At 41.7% G+C, this 24773-nt stretch overlaps 1 protein-coding gene across 1 annotated transcript; it reads right to left on the bottom strand.

Annotated features, from left to right (window-relative positions):
• Positions 1–1339: 1339 nt before the first annotated feature.
• LOC119869796 lies at positions 1340–24708 on the bottom strand. The gene is made up of 5 exons (XM_038562414.1): positions 24525–24708; positions 24266–24450; positions 23416–23632; positions 1752–1821; positions 1340–1666 (listed from the first exon to the last, which is right to left on the bottom strand). Exons 1-5 carry the CDS (start codon positions 24706–24708, stop codon positions 1639–1641), a joined length of 684 nt encoding a protein of 227 aa, XP_038418342.1. The 3' UTR covers positions 1340–1638.
• Between the last annotated feature and the right edge of the window lie 65 nt (positions 24709–24773).

Below are 24773 nucleotides of genomic sequence, written 5' to 3'. Positions count from 1 at the left end.
GGTTTCTTCTATTTTCTGTCTGCAGATCAAACCTCAGTGGATGTTGCCATACACTCTAGTCCTATGAATTCAAACTTCCAGAAACCAAGCAACAAACACAGTCTTGCTCTCTGAAGCATCAAGACGTATGAGTCTGATAGTCTCTCAACCTTTAGAGCTACCTATCTCATGAGCAGAATCTGGGCCTCCTCATCTCCACAAACCTACAGGGTGACCCAGAAAAAGTAATCACAGCTATGTACTGCTGGGGTTGGTGGAAAGTTAGGAAACAATTTTCCACTTCTGTATTATCATCAGCAAATATTAAGCAAAATGCATTTAGTCTGCATACATAATTTGTGATCCTGCTCTTTAATGAGATTCAGGTAAACTTGGACTGGCTACAGCACAAGCTTTTTATTTTAACTCCTGTCCTCCAATGATCAACTGAAAGTAAAGAAAACCCTGCCCCCATGAATGAATCAGGTAGTCCCAAATGGGCCTGCTACCTTGATCCCCTCAGAAATTAATATAACAACACTACTGTGTGGTGTTGGTCTGCTGGCTAGATGGTGGGAAAATTGGCATAGGGTCAATGAACACTGCTTTCAGCCTTCACCTGACCCTGGGGTTGCTCAGGTAGATCATTGCCAAGATGGGCTTTGACTAGACCATAATCAAGGAAGACTTCAAAGAATGGTGGGGACATATCAAAATACCATAGAAGACAGCTAGAAGGGGCTTCCAATGGAAAATCATACCATCTTCATCAGATGATATTTAGTAGAACAGTCACAGTGGCACAGTGGGTTAAGGTAAAAAAATAGAATCTACAGGGGCACGTGGATGGCTCAGCTAAGCATCTACTCTTGATTTAGGCTCAGGTCATGATCTCAGGGTCATGAGATCGAGCCCCATGCTAGGCTCTGTGCTCAATGCAGAGTCTGCTTGAGATTCTCTCCTTTTCCCTCTGCCCCTCCCCCCACTCTCTCTAAATTAATTAATTAAAATTGTAAATTAAAATCTACATGAGAGCCCATCAGTAATACAAAGGATAAATTGTGGTATATTCCAATAGTGGATACTACAGAGCAATGACAAATGGATTAATTGTGCTTGTCATTTGGAGCAGAGCGCTGAAGGTATGTATCTGAATGACTACAACCAAACTGAAGATGGAGGAGGAGAGGTCAGAGGAGGAGATGAGGAACATCTTAGGCCACTCCACCTGAGGCCTGACTACATCTAAGCTGCTCCAGAGCACATGGACTCTGGAGGAGGAGTGCTAGAGAGAGATTATCAGTCCACCGCAGGCAGAGTCCCAACAGTGAATATGGTAAAGGGGACACGGCTGGTCTAATCTCAGAAACTAGTTCCTTTAGTTTGTTGTAAATCCAAGATGTCAGGGACACTTTGAGCACTCAGTGGTGAGAAATAAAGGAGTCACATATGGGCCCACTTTACAGCAGAGGAAGTTGAGGTTACAAAGACAATGGTGGCAGGGCTGAGAATAAATGAAGGCCTCCTGAACCCAAGGGAGAAGGATGACAACTCACATCTCCAAAAGTCAGCTCCATGGGTGCAGCGAGAAGGCCAGTCCTACAATCAGGCTTCAGGATAGTGAGATTGTGTCAGCAAACCAGGGAGCTTCTGTCTTCCCTATTGTCCCTGTAGCCTGGGGGAGCATCTGTGGGGAAAGGAAGAAAGCAAGAGATGCTTGTTTAGAAGCTGCCCAGAAACCCCCCTGAAGGGGGTAACTCCTCTGCACTTACTTCCAGAAGCAGCTGCGGGCCAAGACAGAAGATGGCAGAACAGAGCTGAACCATAGTATCCAGCAGGAGGCTGCACACAACAGACATAACAAGAAAGTCAGTGCCAGACCCAGATCCTGGGCTTCCCAGGTCAGGAAGGAATATTGCTCTTTCAGTTCTGATGGTCTCATGTGGGCCTTGACAGCAGAAAATACCATCTGGATCTGAAAAGAGATGAGATTTTATACAAAAGCTTCCTATCCCCTGCTCCAACTCCCTTCCTCTCTCTCTTTTCTTCCCTGATTCATCTTCTGTTCTCACACTCCTGTTCTTTGCTCTCTTCTGCCAGCCTTTTACCTTTTTACCCTTTGTAGCTACAATTTTAGGAGAATTTGCATACCAGACCAAAAAATGGTAAGTTCTTCTCCCTGTCTCTTAAATGAAACACCAAGAGGAAGATGGAATCCTTGGAATCCTTGATGGGCTGGCTGGGAACTGGTAGTGTCTGGGACCTACCTGGTGAGAAGTGCCCATGAAGCAGCCCCAAGGGGACCTGTGTGCCATCACAACAAGGCTATTTCTCCGTGGAAGCTCCTAAGGATGGGGGCTGGGCAAGGGTGGGGATGGGAGTTTGACCAACCACTGGCCCCAAAGCTAGGATGTGAGCACTTATAGAGCAGCAGATGAGTGCCAAGCAATGGTTATTGGAGGCTCAATGTGCAAACAAAGCTTTCACCTTTGGAGGAGGGGGAGCCCACCTTCAGCAGTGCCTCCAGAGCCTGAACAAGACCTCTCACAGAGCTGAGCTAGAGACCTCAAAGGAGGGACTTTGCCAAACTGGTGCTGGTGCCAGTCCCTCAGGCCCTCTAAAGAGGGCACATTTGCCATTGGAACTCAGAGCAGGACGCATAGGGCTGCTGATGCTAATATCTAGGAAGGGGCACACTAAAAACTGTCCTGGGAATAGGAGAAAAACTAGAATCTGGGGCCACCTATAACTACCAGAAACAGCTGACAAGGTAAAGAACCATTGCTGAAGTGATGTAGGAAAGGAACAGTAGGGATCCCTGGGTGGCGCAGCGGTTTGGCGCCTGCCTTTGGCCCGGGACGCGATCCTGGAGACCCGGGATCGAATCCCACGTCGGGCTCCCTGCATGGAGCCTGCTTCTTTCTCTGCCTCTCTGCCTCTCTCTGTGTGACTATCATGAATAAATAAATAAAATCTTAAAAAAAAAAAAAAAAGGAAAGGAACAGTAGGGGCACGTGGTTGGCTCTATTGGTTAAGCATCTACCTTCTGCTCAGGACGTGATCTCCGGGTCCTGGGAGGAGCCCTGAATTGGGCTCCCTGCTCAGTGGAGTCTGCTTCTTCATCTCCCTCTGCTCCTCCCCACCTGCTCATGTTCTCTCTTCTCTTTCAAGTAAAATAAATTAAAAAAAAAGAAAAAAGAAAAGGAACAGTGAGCAAATAGGAAGTAAAGCAAATCCCCCTTCTCATCTTCCTGCCCTCTAGTGCCCCTGAAAGCACACTCTGATGGGAATGAGCTGGTTTGCAGGTACTCAGGAAATCAGTGTTTGGAGCTGACAAACCAACGCATCTCACATCTTCAACACAGACTCTCCTTTCTTCCCAGAGGTCTTTTCTCTTGGGAAGAGCCATAGGTAGTACCTGGTCCTTCCTTAAATTCCTGCGTGAACATCACTTCTCACATTTGAAAAGATTTTTTTTAAGTTCTCCTAACTGAAGTCTGTTGCCTTAAATACTACTTCTGCCTCTGTGAACAGATCTCTCTGTTCCATTTCCTCTGATTTCAGTGACAACCTTGAGTAAGAGAGGGACCTGAAGGATGAGTAGAAGCCCATTCTAGGACAGAGGCGTTCGGGATGTGGCCTGGTTACTAATGGCTGTTGTTGCTACTGGACAGGAGTGACTCCAGCTTAAGTGAACAAGAGATAGTGTATCAGGGATCCAAACTCTGAAGACTTTGGTCTAAATACCTTGCTAATGCAAGCACCACTCTTTGGCTCACAGTCTTAGGCAAACTGATTCATAAATATCACTTCATTATGAGGGGCCTCAACCGAGCTAATAGTTGGCAATATTATTTGTAATCAAACATTAAATACAAATGTTAAACTACTCCGCATGACTGCTGATCATCCACTATATTATTTTTATAATCAAGAGAAATATTTCTTTATGTATTTGAATTCGGTTAGCCAGGATCCCTGGGTGGCTCAGTGGTTTGGCACCTGCGTTTGGCCCAGGGCATGATCCTGGAGTCCCGGAATCGAGTCCCGCGTGGGGCTCCCTGCATGGAGCCTGCTTCTCTCTCTGCCTGTGTCGCTGCCTCTGTGTGTGTGTGTGTCTCTCATGAATAAATAAATAAAATCTTTAAAAAAATGAATTCAGTTAGCCAATATAAAATACATTCTTAGTTTCAGATATAGTGTTCAATGATTTATCAATTGCTTATAGAAAAGTATTTCTAATATATTATCAAAAACATTATTTCAGAAAAAAAAAAAAACATTATTTCAGGAAACCTGGGTGGCTTAGTGATTGAGCATCTGCCTTCAGCTCACAGCATGGATCCAGGATCGAGTCCCACATCAGGCTCCTTTTGAAGAGCCTGCTTCTCCCTCTGCCTGTGTCTCTGCCTGTCTCTCTGCCTCTCCCTCTGTGTCTCTCATGAATAAACTAATTAAAAAACAACAACAACATTATTTGGACGTCTGGGTGGCTCAGTGGTTTAGCATCTGCCTTCAGCTCAGGGCATGATCCTGGGGTCCTGGAATCGAATCCCACACCAGGCTCCCTGCAAGGCTCCCGCTTCTCCCTCTGCTTAGGTCTCTGCCTCTCTGTTTGTGTCTCTTATGAATAAACCAAAAAAAATCTAAAAAAAAGAATTATGTGCCACTTAAAAAAATTAGAACTATATTCTCTCATTTTGAAAATGGGAGAGTTTGAAAAGATGGAATTGGTGTATTTCCAGTATTCTAGTGGATTAAATAAAAAGAATAAATTAAAAATCTGGATCTACTCTAAGTTGATAGAATTCAATGGCATGTATACAAAGAGTACTTTAAAAATTGGCAGTCATCATTAAATTTAGAGATTATCTTCTGGGCAGGGAGATGTTCCTTAGTATTTAGAGATAGATAGTCTGGGTGCACTTCCCTGTTGCACCTTCAATACCTAAGCACTTGAACAAATAAATGATTTGGTCTCCCTAATCTTCAGCATCTTTTCTGGTCAACTATGTTTAATAATAACCCTTCCTCTAAAGTTAGGAGATTTGGGGGGTGCCTGGGTGGCTTAGTCGGTTGAGTGCTCAACTCTTGGTTTCAGCTTATGTTATGATCTGAGGGTGCTGAGATCAAGCCCCATGTCAATCTCTGGGATGAGTGGAGTGTCTGCTTGAGGACTCTCTCTCTCAAATAAATAATAAATAAAAGCCCTCTGCCCCTTCCCTCTGCTCAAGCTCTTTCTCTCTCTCTCTCTCAAATAAATAAATAAGTCTTTGTAAAAAAGTTAGTGGGAGATTTAAATGAGTTAATGTTTGAACTAGGCTTAGCATAGTACCTGGTATACAATTGCTCACTAAATCTGTTACTGTGATTATTCTTATTGTCATTGTTAATAACTCATTACTAAGTGACATCATGTAAGCACGGGGTTTTAACTAGGACTTGATAGTTTTTAAAATAAAGGACTCGATGAGAATGTCTTTTTCCAACATAATGGCAGGTCCCATAGTCACTGGAGAAGAGAGCTCAGAAATGTGTTTGAGACATTTCACAATGCAATAGCACTGTATAACTAGATGTAGAGCAGAGTAGAGTAAGACAAAACTTTCAAGAGTGATTTCCCCTTGTCTTTCTTCCTGCACTTTTTCATAGACATTTTGCTGTACATGTGGAGGTGCCTGGGATCAAACATGTAGTACCAGCAACCTAGCAGCAGAACCATAGAGATAGATACTCCAAGGCATCCTCCTTAGCCTCATGCTTCAACCTCAGTTAGAATGGAGAGACAAGGTGGGTCAGATAAGTCCCTCACCTACCACACTTGAGAATCCCTTGACAGTCTGCCGCAACACCACTAAACGCCACTGCACATGCAGGTTATGGATTACCCACCAAATACCTAAGGGCCGGATTTGACCATGATCTATAGAAAGGTCACTCACATTCATGGGCCATATGGCATTGCATATGCCATATTCATCCATGGCTTTATGGCAACCTCTAGCAAACCAGCCCTCTCATGTTCAGTATATTGGTGACCTGAATGAAAGAATAAAGAAAATCATCAGATGTGCAAATCATCATCAAAATGGGTATCTAGGGGATCCCTGGGTGGCTCAGTGGTTTAGCATCTGCCTTGGGCTCAGGGAGTGATCCTGGAGTCCTGGGATCAAGTCCCGCATCAGGCTCCCTGCATGGAGCCTGCTTCTCCCTCTGCCTGTGTCTCTGCCTTTCTCTCTCTCTCTCTGTGTCTCTCATGAATAAATTAATAAAATCTTTTTTAAAAATGGGTGTCCACTGCTATATTCAAGGAGATTAATTGTAAACTGACCTTATGCAGCCAGAATGAAATGAAAAACCAACAAGTATAAGAATAATATTCATACAAAAACAAAAGCATCCTACAGTCAGAGGAGGTAGTGAGAGTGAGGCATTAGGAGGTCAAAATTGGCCTCAATTTAATCCAAGATCTATAAAGAACTTATTAAACTCAACAGCAAAGAAACAAACAATCCAATCATGAAATGGGCAAGAGACATGAACAGAAATCTCACCAAAGAAGACATACACATGGCCAACAAGCACATGAGAAAATGCTCTGCATCACATGCCATCAGGAAAATACAAATCCAAACCACAATGAGATACCACCTCACACCAGTGAGAATGTTGAAAATTAACAAAACAGGAAACAACAAATGTTGGAGAAGATGTGGTGAAAGGGGAACCCTCTTGCACTGTTGGTGGTAATGTGAACTGGCACAGCCACTCTGGAAAACTGTGTGGAGGTTCCTCAGAGAGTTAAAAATAGAAATGCCCTATGACCCAGCAATTGCACTGCTGGGGATTTACCCCAAAGATTCAGATGCAATGAAACGCCGGGACACCTGCACCCCGATGTTTTTAGCAGCAATATCCACAATAGCAAACTGTGGAAGGAGCCTTGGTGTCTGTCAAAAGATGAATGGACAAAGAAGATGTGGTCTATACATACAATGGAATATTACTCAGTCATTAGAAATGACAAATACCCACCATTTGCTTCAATGTGGATGGAACTGGAGGGTATTATGCTGAGTGAAGTAAGGCAGTTGGAAAAGGACAAACATTATATGGTCTCATTCATTTGGGGAATATAAAAAATAGCAAAAGGAAATAAAGGGGAAAGGAGAGAAAAATGAGTGGGAAATATCAGTAAGGGTGACAAAACATGAGAGACTCCTAACTCTGGGACCCGAAAAAGGGGTAGTGGAAAGGGAGGTGGGTGGGGGAATGGGGTGACTGGGTGACGGGCATTGAGGGGGGCACTTGATGGGATGAGCACTGGGTGTTATGCTATATGTTGGCAAATTGAACTCCAATAAAAAAATACACAAAATTAAATTAAATTAAATTAAGCAATAAAAAAAAAAAAAAAGAGATTGGCCCTGAACACCCACATACAACTTCTTTGGTCCTCCATCAGTTGCATATGATGCCCTTCATTTCCAGAACAAAAGTGTACCAGGGGATCTTTTATTTATTTTTAGATTTATATCTTTTTTTTTTTTTAGATTTAAGTCTTAATATGTACTTTACTTTTTTTTCTAATTTTTTCCCATCTTTATTAAGGAATAATTGAAAAATTATTGAAAAACATAACTGCATATATTTTTTTAAAGATTTATTTATTCATGATAGACATAGAGAGAGAGAGGCAGAGACACAGGAAGAGGGATAAGCAGGCCCATGCCCAGGAGCCTGATGTGGGACTCGATCCCGGGACTCCAGGATCGCGCCCTGGGCCAAAGGCAGACGCGAAACTGCTGAGCCACCCAGGGATCCCCCATAACTGCATATATTTAAAATGTACAATATGATGATGAAATGATTACCAAGATCTAGGTTAATTAACATATCCATCACCTCATAATTAACTCTTTTCCTGTGTGTGTGCTGGGAACACTCAAGATGTACTCTCAGCAACTTTCAAGTATATAATGCTGTATTATTAATTATAGTCACCATGCCATACATTAGATGCTCAGAACTTATATATCTTATAGCTAAAGGTTTATACACTTAACCTATATCTCCCCATTTCTTCCTCCTCTCAACCCCTGGCAACCACTATCCTATTCTGTTTCTATGAAATTGGCTTTTTTTTTTTTTTTTTAGATTTCATATAGAAGTGATACCATACATTATTTGTCTTTCTCTGGCTTATTTCACTTAGCATAAATGCCCTCTAGGGTCATCTATGTGGTTGCAAATGGCAGAATTTTATTCTTTTTTATGGCTAAATAATATTCCTGTAGGTGTGTGTGTGTGTGTGTGTGTGTGTATCACATTTTACTTACTCATTCATCCATTGGAGGGCATTAGATTGTTTCTATGTCTTGGCTATTGTGAATAAATAATGCTGCAATAAACATGGGAATGTAAAGCAAAACAAAACAAAACAAAATTGGCCTCAATTTAAATGAAACATCAATATATTTTACTGTAAGGAAAAGGAAAATGGTATTGGTGTATATTGAGAAGAATATCAAAAGTTGGGGGGGGAACCCTCCTACTGAATTAATTAATCATACCTCAGTAGCATTTATGTTTTAGTTACTTTTTTTTTTTTAAGAATGAACATTTGAAAATTGGAAAGGGTGCAAGGAAGAAGAAATATCTAAAATTCTTTTATGTTTTTATATGAGAAAGAGCCATAAAGCCTATTTTAATTAAAAAGGAATGAGGAATGACTTTATGATGGTCCTTGATAAAGGTGTGTTTGCAGCAGGAGGGGGGGGAAGAATATGTATTCCTTGATATTGTACTTGTATATAGAGGATTGAACAAGCAGCAGTAGAAAACCTAAGGTTTAAAAAAAAAACAAAAACAAAAAAAAACCCTAAGGTTTTTAGGTTGGTTGGCAGTTTTTGGCAGAAAGGTATCAAAAGTCTGCAAATGGCTGCTAAAATAGACGATGCGGGATGCCTGGGTGGCTCAGTGGTTTAGCGCCGCCTTCAGCCCAGGGCTTGATCCTGGAGATCCGGGACGGACTCCCACGTTGGGCTCCCTGCGTGGAGCCTGCTTCTCCCTCTGCCTGTGTCTCTGCCTCTCTGTCTCTCATGAATAAATAAAATTAAAAATAATAATAATAAAATAAAATAGACAGTGCCCAGAGTGTAAACTTTTAGAGCAGGTTGCTTTGGGCGTTAGTTTGGCTAGACAACCAAGGGGCAGAGAGCCTCTCTGGGTAGGAAGCTCTCCTTATATTCTATTTGTATGCTTGTAACTCCAGACAGTTAACTGGCAATTTTATTGGAGTTTGGACTACAAGCAAGGCCTCAGGCTATAAGCTCCGGCATATTGAGCCTCCCTCTCTGTGCAAGCACTCTCAGTTGTCCTGGGTACTAATGAAGCTTCTGATTGCAGATAAGATTCTCAAGACTATCTCAACAGTAAATATTCTCCTCCCCACCAACTAAAGCATCATTTGTTTCCATCTTCATTTAATCCACATTTTTCTTTCTTCTCACACTCCTCTGGATGGTCCTCCTCCTCCTCTCTCTTTTCATGGCAGCATCCTCTCCATAATTAGTTGATATGTTTTCCCCATGTTAAAAGATCTGATTTTGACCATGCCATTGTTCAATCCTCCCTGAGGGGCTGCCCTTATGGTCTCATGCTCCTCTGGGATCCTCTTTTTTGACCTTAGATCAGTCATGATTTCTTTCAGCTCCCTGAGGTGGCTTAGCAGAAAGCCTAGAACAATGGAGATCCAAACTATTCTCTGTCTTCTCTTTCACCAAGAGGAGAAGACAATAACAGGATACTTCATGAAGAAATGATCCACACGAGAGCTGTGATCACCCAGCAGTTAGAGCAGAGGGAGAAAAGGGGGAGCAGAAGGAGCCAAACACATGCCCTGGGGAAACAGTGTTTTTCTTTGTTTGCCAAATCAGTTGAGACATTCTTTCCCAGGGATACATACCATTGAAAGACCACCCTGAACAAAGGACTTGCAGGCTTCCACTGACTCACTCTTATTACAATTAGGGCCTTGGGGGTTCTTCATTTCAAGTTGTTTGCCTAATGGTGGGGCTTTTCCTTTGGACGAAAATCTCCTGGGGAATTTGTTTGAAATGTGGTTTCTTGGCTGTATCCCAGCTATTTCTTAAAATTCAAGTATAATTAGTTAATACAGTGTCATATTAGTTTCAGGTGTACAATATAATGACCTTGGCCAATGAAAAAAAAAATCTTCCATAGTATTTTCCACATGGCAGCATCAGCTCACATTCCCACCAACAACCCTTGTGTAAGGGGTTCCTTTTTCTCCACATCCTCACTTGCCAACACTTATTTCTAGTGTTTTTTATTCTAGCTATTCTGACAGGTGTGAAGTGATATCTCATTGTGGTTTTGATTTGCATTTCCCTGATGATGAGTAATATTGAGCATCTTTTCATGTATCTATTGGCCATCTGTATGTCTTCTTTGGAAAAATGACTATTCATGTCCTCTGCCCATTTTTTAATTGGGTTATTTGTTTTTTTTGTTGTTGAGCTGTACAAGTTCTTTATATATTGTGGATATTAAGCCCCTTATTGGATACATCATTTGCAAATATCTTTTCCCATTCAGTAGATTCTCTTTTTGTTTTGTTGATGATTTCCTTGACTGCACAAAAGCTTTTTATTTTGATGTAGTCCCAATAGTTTAATTTTTTGCTTCCTTTGCCAAAGGAAACATATCCAGAAAAATGTTTCTACAACTCATGCCAAAGAGGTCACTGCCTATGTTTTCTTCTAGGAATTTTATGATTTGAGGTCTCACATTTGGGTCTTTAATCCGTTTTGAGGTTATGTTTTTGTGTAGGGCATAGTGGTCCAGTTTCATTCTTTGCATGTAGCTATCCAATTTTCCCAACACCCTTTATTAAAGACACTTTTTTTCCATATATATTCTTGCTTCCTTTGTTATAGATTACTTGACTATAAAAGCATGAGGTTAGGGGTGCCTGAGTGGCTCAGTTTGTTAAGCATCTGACTCTTTTTTTTTTTTTTTAGATTCTGTTTATTTATTTGAGAGAGACACAGAGAGAGCATAAGCAGGGGGAGGAGTGGAAGGAGAGAAAAGCTGACTCAGGGCTCAATCCCAAGACTCTAGGATCATGATCTAAACCGAAGGCAGACAAACAACTGAGCCACCCAGACACCCCTAGGCATATGATTCTTGATCTCAGCTCAGGTCTTAATCTCTGGGTCACGAGTTCAAACCCTGCACTGGGCTCCACACTGGGCATGGAACCTACTTAACAACAACAACAAAAAAGCATGAGTCTATTTCTGGACTCTTTATTCTGTTTTATTAATCTATGTATCTATTTTTGTTCCAGTGCCACACTGTTTTGGTTACCACAACTTTGTAGTATATCTTGAAATTCGGGATTGCAATACCTCCAGTTTTGTTCTTTTTCAAGATTGCTTTGGCTATTCAGGGTATTTTGTGGTTCCATACAAATTTTAGAATTATTTATTCTAGTTCTGTGAAAAATGTTGTTGCTATTTTGATAGGGATTGCATTATATACAGATTAATGCATCTGTATATTGTTTTGGGTAGTATGGACATTTAAACAATATTTATTCTCCCAATCCATGAGCATGGAATATTTTCCCATTTGTTTATGTAATCTTCAATTCCTTTCATCAACATTTTATAGTTTTTGGTGTTTAGGTCTTACACCTCCATGGTTAAGTTTATTCCTAGGTATTTTATTCTTTTTGGTGCAATTGTAAATGGACTTGTTTTCTTAATTTCTCTTTCTGCTACTTCATTATTAGTGTGTAGAAATGCAACAGGTTTTCTGTATATTAATTTTGTATTCTGCAACTTTACTGAGTTCCATTAGTTTTATGGTAGAGTCCTTAGGGTTTTCTATATGTAGTATGATGTCATCGCAAATAGTGAAAATTGTACTTCTTCCTGACCAGTTTGGATGCCTTTTATGTCTTTTTCTTGTCTGACTGCTGTAGCTAAGACTTCCAGTACTGTGTTGAATAAAAATGGTGAGAGTGGACACCCTTGTCTTATTCCTGATCTTAGAGGAAAAACTCTGTTTTTTACCACTGAGCATGATGTTAGCTGTGGATTTTTCATATATTCCTCAGATATTTCTAAGAAGCACATCAATGACTATGATGCCGGGATTGGGAGCTTTTTCTACTGATGTTAATTTGAACATCCAGAAACTCTCCTGGTTAATGCTTCCTTCTGTATTTTATATGTAAGCAGAATAGACTGAAAGAGGATAGTGTAATCATCCACTAAAGCATATGTAATATGTGATGAAGCTGGTATTGAAATCTTGGACTGCTTTATGGGGTGCCTGGCTGGCTAAGTAGATAGAGCATGTAACATCCTAATCTTAGGGTTGTGAGTGCAAGCCTCATGTTGGATATAGAGCTTACTTTAACAATAATAATACCTAGTGATGCCTGGGTGGCTCAGTGGTTGAGCCTCTGCCTTTGGCTCAGGTTGTGATCCTGGGGTCCTGGGATAGAGTTCCGCATTGGGCTCCCCACAGGGAGCCTACTTCTACCTTTGCCTATGTCTCTGCCTTCTCTCTCTGTCTCTCATGAATAAATAAATAAAATCTTAAAAAAATAATAATAGCTAAATAAATATATCAAGTCTTGGACGCTTTTCCTAAGGCCATGCTTTTATTTCTTCAGTATAAACCCAGGATAGGATTTGTTTGGAAATATGATTGGGATTGGACAACATCAGTAAAAGTTAGTTATTCCTGGTAACTGTTATTTATCCATTCCACAGATACTTACTGAATGTTTTAACTGGCAGTTTCCTGTGGAGGCAATGGGGATATGGACAGAGTGCCTATTCTCAGGAAGATGATCTTCTGGAGCAGCAGCCCGATGTCTTATAGATAAACACATCAATACACTTTAATTATGGCTGTGATAAATTTTACTTAATACTTGTGTTCCTTGATCCCATTGTGTCAGCCACAATTGAAAATTGACTGAGTATAAATAATAGGACTATAGAATTATGATAAAAGAATTGTCCGGGATGCCTGGGTGGCTCAGTGGTTGAACGTCTGCCTTCAGCTCACGTTGTGATCCCGGGGTCCTGGGATCAAGCCCCACCTGCATCAGGCTCCCCACAGGAAGCTTACTTCTTTCTCTGCCTATGTCTCTGCCTCTCTCTCTGTGTGTCTCATGAATAAGTAAATAAAATCTTTAAAAGAAGAAAAAAAAATTGTCCTAGGATGGGCTTTTTGTTTTAACAGTGGAAATACCTATGTTTCATCCAAGGTCCCCTGAAATTTAGATGTGGATTCCTTGGGGGTGTGTTATTGTGCTTTGGACAGAGAGGCTTGAGGCCAAGGTTTTTGTGGTGACTCTCCTGCCATCTAGTAGTGAGGGAACTTGAGAAAATCTCTTCTTCTCTGGGCCTATTTCCTTATCAGTAAAATACAGCTATTATTTTAGCTCTTCAAGGTCTTTTCCAACTCTGTTTTATCTGAGTCCAAGAGGCACCAAAAAGTGTAATAAATATGCCCTGGAAATGCCAGGTGGGGCTTGACTGTGGCCCCTATTGGGTGTGTTTTCTCTAAGAACTTGAGCTGAACCAATGCCCTGAGAGCCCAGAGCTAAGAGAGCAAGTGGAAGAAAGTCAGCAAGTTTGGGGGATGAAAATTATCCAAAGAAAATCAAGATAATAGCAGAGGATGTGGTAGCCATTCTTACCATTAAGAATAAAAATGTTCTTCAGGCTAGGTTCAAAAAAAATCAAGGGACACTGAGGAATGCCTATAGCATCATCATACTCCTCAAAGAGCATCCTGAGTGCAACAGTAAGAACTAGGAAAGAAACTTACCCCACAATGAACTTGTTGTAAAGGAAAAATCCCTGGTTTGTCTCCTTTAGTCTCAGTATTATGATACTACTTCACTTCTGACTCCAGCTATGTGAATTTTCCACACATCAAGTAATTCTGCAATACCAGTTGGGTGTCCTACAATTTAACTCAATTCTGACACTGTCTACTTGAAGATAGTGTCAGATCCCACAGGCTAAGGGTTCAGTCCCATTGGATTGCCTCCCTCCCTTTCAGATGCCAATCACCAGTTCAGGTCATTACCCATGCTTCCCACCACCTATAAACCAGAGGTTCCCAGAACCCCTTACTTGGGTTCAACTAGTTTGCTAGAGTGTCTCACAGAACTCAGGAAAAAGTTTACTTACTAGGTTACAGGTTTATTACTAAAAAAATATATATAGGTGCACCTGGGTGGCTCAATGGTTGAGCATCTTGCCTTTGGTTCAGGTCATGATTCTGGTGTCAAGTCCTGCATCAGGCTCCCCACAGGGAGCCTGCTTCTCCCTCTGCCTCTCTCTGCCTCTCTCTGTGTGTCTCTCACAAATAAATGAAATCTTTAAAGAATAGATAGATAGATAGATAGATAGATAGATAGATAGATAGATAATCTATATATATATAAAACTCAGAAACAACCAGATGGAAGAGATGCATAGAGCAAGGTATGTGGAAAGGGGTGCAGTGCTTCCATAACCTCTCTGGACTCACCACTCTCCCAGCACTTCCATGTGTTCACCACCCTGGAAGCTCGCTGAACCCTGTAGGTCAGAGATTTTTGATGGAGGCTTCCTTACTTAGGCATGATTGCCTAAATCATTGGCTATTGGTGGTTGATTCAACCTCCAGTCACTCTCTCCTCCCCAGAGGTCAGAAGGTGGGATGGAAAGTGCCAATCTTCCAAGCACTTAGTTCAGTAACCAGCCCTCTTCCTTAAGGATTTTCCAAAAGAACCTGCATTAACACAAACTCCGGTGAAGGATGCCTAGGTGGCTCAATCGTTAAATGTCTGCCTTTGGCTCTGGTCAGAATCCCAGGATCCTGGAATTGAGCCCTGTATGGGGATCCCCACTCAATGGGGAGTCTGCTTCTCCCTCTTCCTCTGCCCCTTCCCAGCTCATGCTGTCTCAGGAGCTCTCCTTCTCTTAAATAAATAAAATATTTTATTAAAAAAACAAACAGAAACTCAGGTGTGGTTGAAAGAAGCTTGTTACGAATAACAAAGAACACTTTCAGAAACTTAGAAGCATTGGGTTAATTCCTCAATAACTACAAACTAGCAAAACTCAACCAAGATGAAATAGACAATCTAAAAATCCTGTGAAGATCAAAGAATTTCACTTCTAATTAAATAACTCCCAATCAACAAATCTTCAGGCCCAGATGGTTTTACTGGAAACGTCTATGAAATATTTAAAGAAGTAACATTGATTTTACACAATCTAATCTGGAATACACAAGAGAAAGGAACACTTTCCACCTCATTTTATGAGGCTGATATTATCCTGATACCTAAACCAGGCAAAGATATTACAAAAGAAAACTGCAAACCAATAGCCCTAATGAACTTAAATGCAAAAACATTAGCAGATTGAATCATCAGTAAAATATTAGCAGATTGAATCCAGCAATGTATAAAAAGAATTATACATCATGACAAAGTGGGAATTATTCCGAGTGTGCAAGGTTGGTTCAACACTAAAAAATTAATTGATATAATTTGTGGTATCTCTCTTTCAATCAGATGGGGGGCCCCAAGTGTGGGGCAAAGATCAGGTGGAAGCCAGTGGCAAGGGTGGTAAAAGGATTCGCCCAAGGCAGAACACAAAGGAGACAGAAATTGATTGAATATACCGCCAGCAGAGGAGAGGCTGTCTGCCACAAGGCAGGGGTTGGAGCTGTTTTTAAAGAAGGAAGATGAGGAGGTATGATGATATATGCACTTTTCTCTTTTTTAGCAACCATGCCTAGTTGTAAGTGGGCCATTGGTTGGTTAGGGCCTAAGGATGTCGTGAGGTAGGTCACCTGATAGGCCTGTCTGTGTTCAGCCAGGGGCTTGCTGTGGGCTCTTTTGCCATGACCAGGTTTCCATTGCTCAAGACTATTGTCTAAATTATGTCTCTACATAATTCACTGTATCCACTGTCTAAAGAAGACACAACATGCTATCATACCAACTGACACAGAAAAAGTATTCAACAAAATCCAATAGCCATTCATGAATAAAACTCTCAGATAAATAGGACTAGAGAGGTCCTTCCTCGATTTAATAAAGAGCATTTACAAAAAATCTACAGCTAACATTATACTTAGTGGGGAAATACTGAATGTTTTCCGATATAATGTGGTGTTTGGGTCCAAGAACGATTTGTCAAGAAAGAATTCTTGAGATATTTTCAATGCAAAAAATGGTTTTATTAAGCATGGGGATAGGACCCATGGGCAGAAAAAGCTGCATTTTATGTATGAGGAGTAACTGATTATGTACAATTTTTTATCCTATGAAGGGGAAGGTGATGTTAGGGCTCCAGGGGAGCCTAGGTTCCTGGAGGTCTGACTATTCTCTTTTATTGTAAACCATTAAGACGGTTACAAACTAATGGAGTTTTATGTCCTGTATGACTGTGATCTTTATCACTTAACCATTTGTCTCTTCCTTCCTCTGTTCTTGGGCAGCCGAGAGTGCCTGAGAAATATCACATATCTCCCACTCCCACCTTGAGAGGGGAGGTGGTATGTGGGGTGTAAGCTTGCCCTTTGCTCTCAGCTTGCCTTTTGTTATCTCATCACTTGCCCCCAAAGATTAAGAACAAGAAAATGATGTCTGGTCTCAGGACTTTCATTCAATATCATACTGCAAGTTCTGGCCACTGCATTTAAAGCAAGAATAAAGAAATAAAAGGCATGTAGATTAATAAGGAAGAAATAAAACTGTCCCTATTTGCAGATGACATAATTGTCTACATAGAAAATTCCAAGGGAAAAACAAATCTAGAACTAATAAAGGAGTTCAGCAAGATTGCAGGCTATGAGATCAACACACAAAAATCAATTACATTTCTATACACTAGTAATGAACACATGAAAATTACTTAATTGAATTTAATTGAAATCTAAAAACAATACAATTTACAGTTGCTCCAAAGAAAATGAAATACTTAGGTATAAATCTAACAAAGCAAATAATGGATTTGTATGCTGAAAATTGTAAGATATTGATGGGAGAAATTTTAAAAACCTAAACAAATGGAGAGATACACTGTTTTCACGATTGGGCATCTCAAGGTAGTAATGATGCCAACTTTCCTAAACTGATCTATAGGTTTAGTGTAATTCCTATCAAAATACCAGCAAAATTTTTTATAGACATAAATAAGCATATAAGACTTATATGAAAATAACAGACTCTTGGGACACCTGGGTGGCTCAGCAGTTGAGCATCTATCTGCCTTTGGCTCAGGGCACGATCCCGGGGTCCAGGATCAAGTCCCACATCGGGCTCCCCACTTGAAGCCTGATTCTCCCTCTGCCTGTGTCTCTGCCTCTCTCTCTCTCTCTGTCTCTCATGAATAAATAAATAAAATTAAAAAAAAAAAGAAATAACAGACTCTTAAATAGCTAAAATAATCTTGAAAAAGAAGAAGAAAGTGGGAGAAGTCATAATTAGGTAGGTTATTATATAGGATTATTATAGAGTTATAGTAAGCAATACATTGTGGTATTGGTGAAGGGATAGACATATAGATAGATGAATGAAACAGAATAGAGAACCCACAAATATCCACACAAGTATGTCCAACTGTTTTTTTTTTATAAAGGTGCAAGAGCAATTCAATGGAGGAAGGATAGCCTTTTTCAACAAATGATGCTGGAGTAATGGGGCATCTATAGGCAAAAAAAAAAAAAAAAAAAAAGTCTTCAGCTTAAACCTCACAACTTAACAAAAGCAATTCAAGATGGATCATATGCTTAAATGTAAAATGTAAAAGTATAAACTTTTATAGAAAAAGTAGAAGAAAATGTTCAGGGTTTAAGACTAGGCAAAGAGTTATTAATCTTCGCACCAAAAGCATGATCCATAAAAGGAAAGATTGATCAATTGGACTATATCAAGATTAAAAACTGCTCTACAAAAGACTTCATTAAGAGAATGAAAAAACAAAGAGAAAATATTTTCAAACCATATATCCAGAAAAGACTAGTACCTAGAAAATAAAAATAATTTTAGAAATCAATAGTAAAATAACAAACAAACTGATTAGAAAATTGACAAAGAGATGAACAGATATTTTACCTGAAAGGATATAAAGACTTCAAATAAGTACATGAAAAGCTATTCAACATAGTGATGTAGCCACTAGCCAAATGCAAATTAAAACCACAATGAGATATCACTCCAAGGACGCCTGGGTGGCTCAGCAGTTGAGTGTCTGCCTTCAGCTCAGGGTGTGATCCCGGGATCCAGATGGAGTCCTACATCGGTCTCCTTGCAGAGAGTCTGCTTCTCCCTCTATCTTGTGTCTCTGCCTCTCTCTCTTTGTGTCTCTCATGAATAAATAAATAGAATCTTAAAAAAAAAAGAGAGAGAGAGAGGGATATCTCTATCTGGAATAGCTAATGTTAAAAATAACGTTAAATGTTGCTGTAAATAATTTCATTGTATGCTCCTACAAAATTGTTAAATGCTGTTTAAATATTTAGTTACTTACTCTATTTTGGCTTCCTACTAAAAGTAGATCTCATGACAGTCAAACAGATGTTCAAACTCTAAACTTGCCTCATTCCGATTTGACTAATAATATCCCTAATGATAATCCTTATATAATATTTTTTGGCAATTAAGCATAACCAATAATAGTTAAGGTAAAGTAATATTTATTACAGTACAATTGCTAAATAGTCCTTTTTAAAAAAAGATTTTATTTATTTATTTGAGAGAGTGTAGAGCAAAAGAGAGAGAGCATGGGGAGAGGGGCAGAGGGAGTGGGTGAAGCAGGCTCCCTGCTGAGCAGAAAGCCTGATGTGGGGCTCCATCGTGGGACTCGATCTTGGGACTCAATCCCAGACTCCAGGATCATGACCTGAGCTGAAAGCAGACACTTAACTGACTGAGCCACCCAGGTACTCAACTGTCAAATATTCTGTTATAAAGTTATTTTTTACTAATAGAGCATTCTACTCAGAGGACTCTGGCATGAATATGCTATTGGGCTAAAAGTCTAAGAGTATTAATTTTTAGCTATATAACTAGCATCTTTCCTTGAGGGGAATCTATCTTTCCTTCATTCAAAGGGCTCTATGATTATGAATTTGTTGAGGATCTGTGGCTATTGTGATTCAACTCAGACTCAGAGTCACTAGATGTTTTTGCTTTTACAGATCGAATAAAACTTTAATAGGCTACCCATCAATTTCAGATTTAGGGACATTGATGAGTTAATGACGAAGTGTGCTGAGCTATTCTGATTAGTGCTTCAAGTTTGCTATCTATTGTATTAACTGTGACCACCTTGTCTTTGGAGATTAATCATTGCCATGTGACGTTCTCAACTCCATCTTCCTATTATCCCCATTACTTTTACGAATAACAGTTCAGTGGCAGCAGTTCCCACTGTCCTTCTCAAACCAGCCATCACAGAGTCCTTTGAGGATCCAGAGATATAGGCTTTTTGAATATATTTCCCACAGCCTTGTTGAAAGTAGTGTTCTCCTTGACTTTCTAGAGAATATAGATGGGGTGAATGAGTTTGTCTTCCATGGTAAATCCACTCTAGCATCCTGATCTCCCTAAGCCTTTGGATACTTTCCTCTGTAATATATACCAAAGAAGTCCTGGCACTTAAACTGCATTCACAATAAGCCACTTTTTGGTGCAAGTTTTTGGTCAATGCAGCAAGTGAACAGTGAGAGCCTCTCGAGTAAATGTTTGGCTACTGCATGCCATGAACTTATTAGGAGTTATCTGGACAGTGAGGTAGTCAGGGACAGGGTTCCCAACAAGAAAATATGGAGTCAGGACAGTTAACATAAAACAGCACTAACATCCTCTTTTACAGCTCAGACAGGACCACACTAGCATTCTGCTTTGCAATCTTTGCAGAAATGACTTCTGCAAAACATCCTAAAATAAGACAGTTAACCACAAAGCATCTGTCACTACCATGGGCAAGGGGCAGTTAAGACATAAGACCTTAGATGTCAGCAAAAAAGATGATCAGGACAGAGACGATAACCTAATCAGTAGATAGATACATGACCGGAGCCCTGATTGGCACGACTCAGCACACCCTGATTGCTTAAGATATTTTCACAAAAGAGCTCATAAAGCCCCCTAAACTTGGAAACTCCAAGGGCAACCCTCTCAGGCCCCCTCCCTCTTTGGGAGCTTTGTACTCTTGCTCAATAAACTTTGCTTTGCTGCCCACTGTTCTTTGTCTAGTTTACCTCATCATTCTTGGAAGCGGTGTGACCAGGAACTGCAGACACTAAACGCAGAGAAATCCTGCAACAAACTGACAGTGTGCCCTCACATCAGGATCCTTAATACCATCAAATCTAATGATGTCTAAGACCCAATTCCAGATAATCCAGAACAAATTCTGAGAACCCATTCCTAAACTTATGTTCTTCTGGGATCCCTTCAATTACTATAACTGAGTTCTAACCACAGATGTCACTACAACAACGTTAAACAGAACAGAACAATGGCACCTCACAAATAAACAACACTGGGAACTTCAGCAAATTGGATCTCTGCTACCATGTTACTTTCTTGTGCCCGCCTCTCCCCTCCACACACACCTTAATCCCTCCGGCCCATATACTGGATCAGGCATTTGCACTGACCAGTTTTTCAAGAATTTAAAAATAGAGCTACCCTACGACCTAGCAATTCCACTACTAGGTATTTACCCAAAGGATATAAATGTTGTGATCCGAAGGGGCACCTGCACCCCAATGTTCATAGCAGCAATGTCCACAATAGTCAAACTATGGAAAGAGCCCAGACATCTGCCAACAGATGAATGGATAAAGAAAAGGTGGTATATAGACAATGGAATAATACTCAGCCATTAAAAGGATGAAATCGTACCATTTACATTGACATGGTTGGAACTAGAGGGTATTATGCTGAGTAAAATAAGTCAATCACAGAAAGCAATTATCATATGGTTTCACTCATATGTGGAATTTAAGAAACAAAACAGAGGAGGGCACATGGGTGGCTCAGTGGTTGAGCATCTGCCTTTGGCTCAGGTCATGATCCCAGAGTTCTGGGATCCCCACAGGGAGCCTGCTTTTCCCTCTGCCTATGTCTCTGCCTCTCTCTGTGTGTCTCTCATGAATAAATAAATAAAATCTTGGAAAAAAAAAAGAAACAAAACAGGAGCATAGGAGAAGGAAGGGAAAAATAAAATAAGATGAAATCAGAGAGGGAGACAAATCCTAAGAGACTCTTAACCATAGGAAACAAACTGAGGTTTGGTGGAGGGGAATGGGATGGGGTAACTGGATGATGGGCATCAAGGAGGGCACGTGATGTAATGAGCGCTGGGAGTTACATCCAACTGCCGAATTACTGAACTCTACATCTGAAACTTATGATATGCTATATGTTAACTAAGTGAATTTAAATAAAATAAGTTAAAAATCTTTCAAAAATTAATTAGATAACAAAAAGCCCTAGGGGTGTGTGGATGGTGAAGTTGTTGGGCTGCTGAGTCTTGGTTTCTGCTCAGGTCTTGATCTGGGGGTCAGGGAATCCAGCCCTAACTCAGGCTTCAGGTTCAGAGTAAAGTATTCTCTCTCCCTCTCCCTCTGCCCCATCCCCCACACCTCATATCCCCTTCCCTGTGGGCTGGTGCTCTCTCTCTCTCATAAATAAATAAATAAATAAATAAATAAATAAATAAATAAATCCCTAACAAGTGGAGTAATTATGGACATAACTGAAATATTTACATCTGGAGCTCTAGAAATAAAACTTGTTGGGCAGCTCTGGTGGATCAGCAGTTTGGCGCTGCCTTCGGCCCAGGGCATGATCCTGGAGACTCGGGATCGAGTCCCACGTCAGGCTCCCTGCATGGAGCCTGCTTCTTCCTCTGCCTGTGTCTCTGCCTCTCTCTCTGTGTCTCTCATGAATAAATAAAATCTTTAAAAAAAGAAATAAAACTTGTCTACAAAGTAGTTTTCTTGTATTGCCAGAATTTGGCTCTTTGTAACTGTGTATTCTTCCTTGGAAGGTGTGCTCAACACTTGTTTTCAACAAGAGCTTAAACCTATTTACAGGGTGCCTTTGGAGTCTCCCAAGGATGCAAATAATGTCTCTTATATTTCTTGCATTTTCAGGCAAGACTCTTCAGAAAATAGTACTTTAAACTCTTTCAAAAAAACTAATTCTATCCAGTTTCTAAAAGGACATTTTTTCTTCTTTTTTCTCTTTTTTCATTCAAATATAACTAACATACAGTGTTATATTACTTTCATTTTTCACATGTGAGGCAACTTCTCCACTGTAGCTTCTCCATCTCTTCCTGAATACAGAGCTTTCTGCTGTGTCCAAATTTAGGGCATGTGACATGCAAAATTCAACCAGGAACAATATCTTCAGAAAGAACTAAGGCCAAATGAGAGCTCAGCACTGCAGAGGCCCCTGCTTAGAGGGTATATTGCCATTCCCTGAAAGCAAGGGCTCAGGATTTTCACATCCTCAATTCAGAATCCCACATCTCAGTCAGGACTCCTGATTTAGAACAAAACACACAAATTGAAAGTTTATATCCCTTGGATCTTAGAGCTTCTGGAAGCTTCAGAAGCTTGGAGACTTGCACACTCTGAGGCATGGGAGAGCTCCTTGCAAGCCAAGAGCAGTGAGACTCCTTCCCTCCCCACCTTTCCCTTCCCTTTCATTATATTGCTCTGCCAGGCCATTCCTCTCAAGCTGCAATGACTGTGCCTTGCCTTTCTTTCAGAAATAGAGGATCCGTTTGGCTTCTGTCACTTTCTTTTTTTCTATTTTTTTTTTCTAGAGATTTTACTTATCCATTTGAGGGAGAGAGAGAGCACAAGCAGAGGAGGGGCAGAGGGAGAGGAAGAAGCATACTCCAACTGAGCAGGGTGTGCACACTGGGCTGGACTCCAGGACCCCGGGATCACAAACTGAGCCAAAAGCAGATGCCCAACCAACTGAGCCACCAAGGTGCCCCTCTTTTTTTCTATTTGATCAAATTTTAAGTCAAACACTTTCATCAGACTTCATGTATTAAACAGCTCCATAGCCAAGTCTGAAGGTGTTGGGGCATTTGGATATTGTAAAATGGTGAACATTCTACCCAAGTCAGTCTTTGAGTACATGCTTGAATTGGACAGAAGACCAGCCATGAGACCAAGTGTTAATTACTCATATCCTAGGCCACCATCAAGTGCAGGACCACTGCCCACCAGAAGGAGTCCAGAGGGCAGGCAGTGCTGGGGGCATGACCACCTAATCCTGTTCCTACAAGCACAGGGCACGCCTGGCCTGCACTATCCGGTAAGAAGCAAATAACACTCCACCTGCCTGAAGCTTCTCTGCAGCCTGGAGGCAAGAGATGTCTGGTTCCTGAAGGGACAAGCGGAGTCTCCTCCAGAGGACAAAGCCCTCCCCTGGGCTCCGAAGAAAGGTCATGCCAAGCGAGGCTGGTTTGGAGGGACATTGCCCAAGGGAGGGAGCAAGAGCAGCCCAACCAATTGTCTTGAGATGTCTGCCAGGTGCCTTCAAATGATGTCCAGTCTGTAAATATGAGGATGGAGGGAGAAAGTAAATGCGGGGAAATGTTCACTGGTGCACTTAGGGGAGGGATAACAGGATGTTACTATTCTTGCAACATTTTGTATATTTCACTTTACTGGTTCGTGGTTTTTTTTTTTTTTTTTTTTTTTTTAACAGAGTGATTGGAAGCTCCAAGTTCTCATTAGATGGAAATTCTAAAAGTGAGACCTAGATTTCTAACTAAGGTGAGTGGAATAAGAGGAATCTCTTCCCAGGCTCTTCGCAGCTTGGGAGTTGACTCTGACGCTGGGGCCCGACCTCCCGGCGTTTAGGAACTCAGTGCAGAAGTTCTTTATGGGGCCCTCGGTGCACACCACACTTCTGGGGAGGAAAATACAGATTCATTACAGAAACATCCCCGCTGACCAGAAATCGAAACCCTGCCGCGGCGGTGACCTAATCCTAGCGACAAGACTACCAGGGAGGGGACAACTAGCTGTTTTTAAGAGATACAAGTAGCCTCTGCAATAAGCTGTCTGTTCTTCTGAATGACGCACACCCCTCCCTGGAATTGTCTCCTAAGGCCGTTTCCTCTCTGCTTTCTCTGTTAAAGGAGCCCCACGAGAAAGACCTTACCCTGTGCGGGGGCCTTACCCGTCCGGAGCCCCGCCGGGTCCACACGTCCGGCCGCACCTCGGGGCTGCCCCGGAGACGCGCCTTTGCGGACACGAGGAGCGGCGAGGGCGCGGGAGGGAGGCGCCGGCGTGAGACCCCGGGGCCCCGCCTCGCCCGGAGGACCCCGAGGGACGCGGCCGCCGAGCCGCGCGGACCGAGACCGCCTCAAGGAAGGCCGGGCGGCCCAGCTGGACCCCGGGTCCCCGCCACAACCTGCGGCCCCGCACTGCCGACCCACCTCCGCTGAGGCTCCGCACGCTCGGGCCGCACCGCGTGCTCGGACGCCGGCCTCCCTCCCCGCCACACACCCGCCGTGTCGGAAACCGCGCGGCTTCTCTCGTCAGCCCCGGTCCCGGAGCCACGCGCTCTCCCTGCGGTCGGTCTCCGGCAAACGGCTGTCCCGACGCGGGCGCGGAGGTCATTTTAACGCGGGCACGTGGGCTCCGTCACCCTCGCGTCTCCGGATGGGGGTGAGCGCCCTCGCGCT

Source organism: Canis lupus, chromosome 17, assembly GCF_011100685.1.
Source record: "Canis lupus familiaris isolate Mischka breed German Shepherd chromosome 17, alternate assembly UU_Cfam_GSD_1.0, whole genome shotgun sequence".
Taxonomy (NCBI): domain Eukaryota; kingdom Metazoa; phylum Chordata; class Mammalia; order Carnivora; family Canidae; genus Canis; species Canis lupus.
Note: the sequence above shows the minus strand (reverse complement) of the source record. Positions and strands in the feature narration are given on the sequence as shown.

Bases quoted from the DNA above. Each gene is read 5' to 3' on its own strand.
- LOC119869796 (XM_038562414.1), bottom strand. From the start codon at position 24,708: ATGACCTCCGCGCCCGCGTCGGGACAGCCGTTTGCCGGAGACCGACCG. The intron at 24,451-24,524 runs GTGGGTCGGCAG...GCCTTCCTTGAG, and splicing joins CGTGCGGAGCCTCAGCGGAG to GCGGTCTCGGTCCGCGCGGC. The intron at 1,822-23,415 runs GTGGAGTGTTAT...TGTTGTGTGCAG, and splicing joins TGCAGAGAAGCTTCAGGCAG to CCTCCTGCTGGATACTATGG.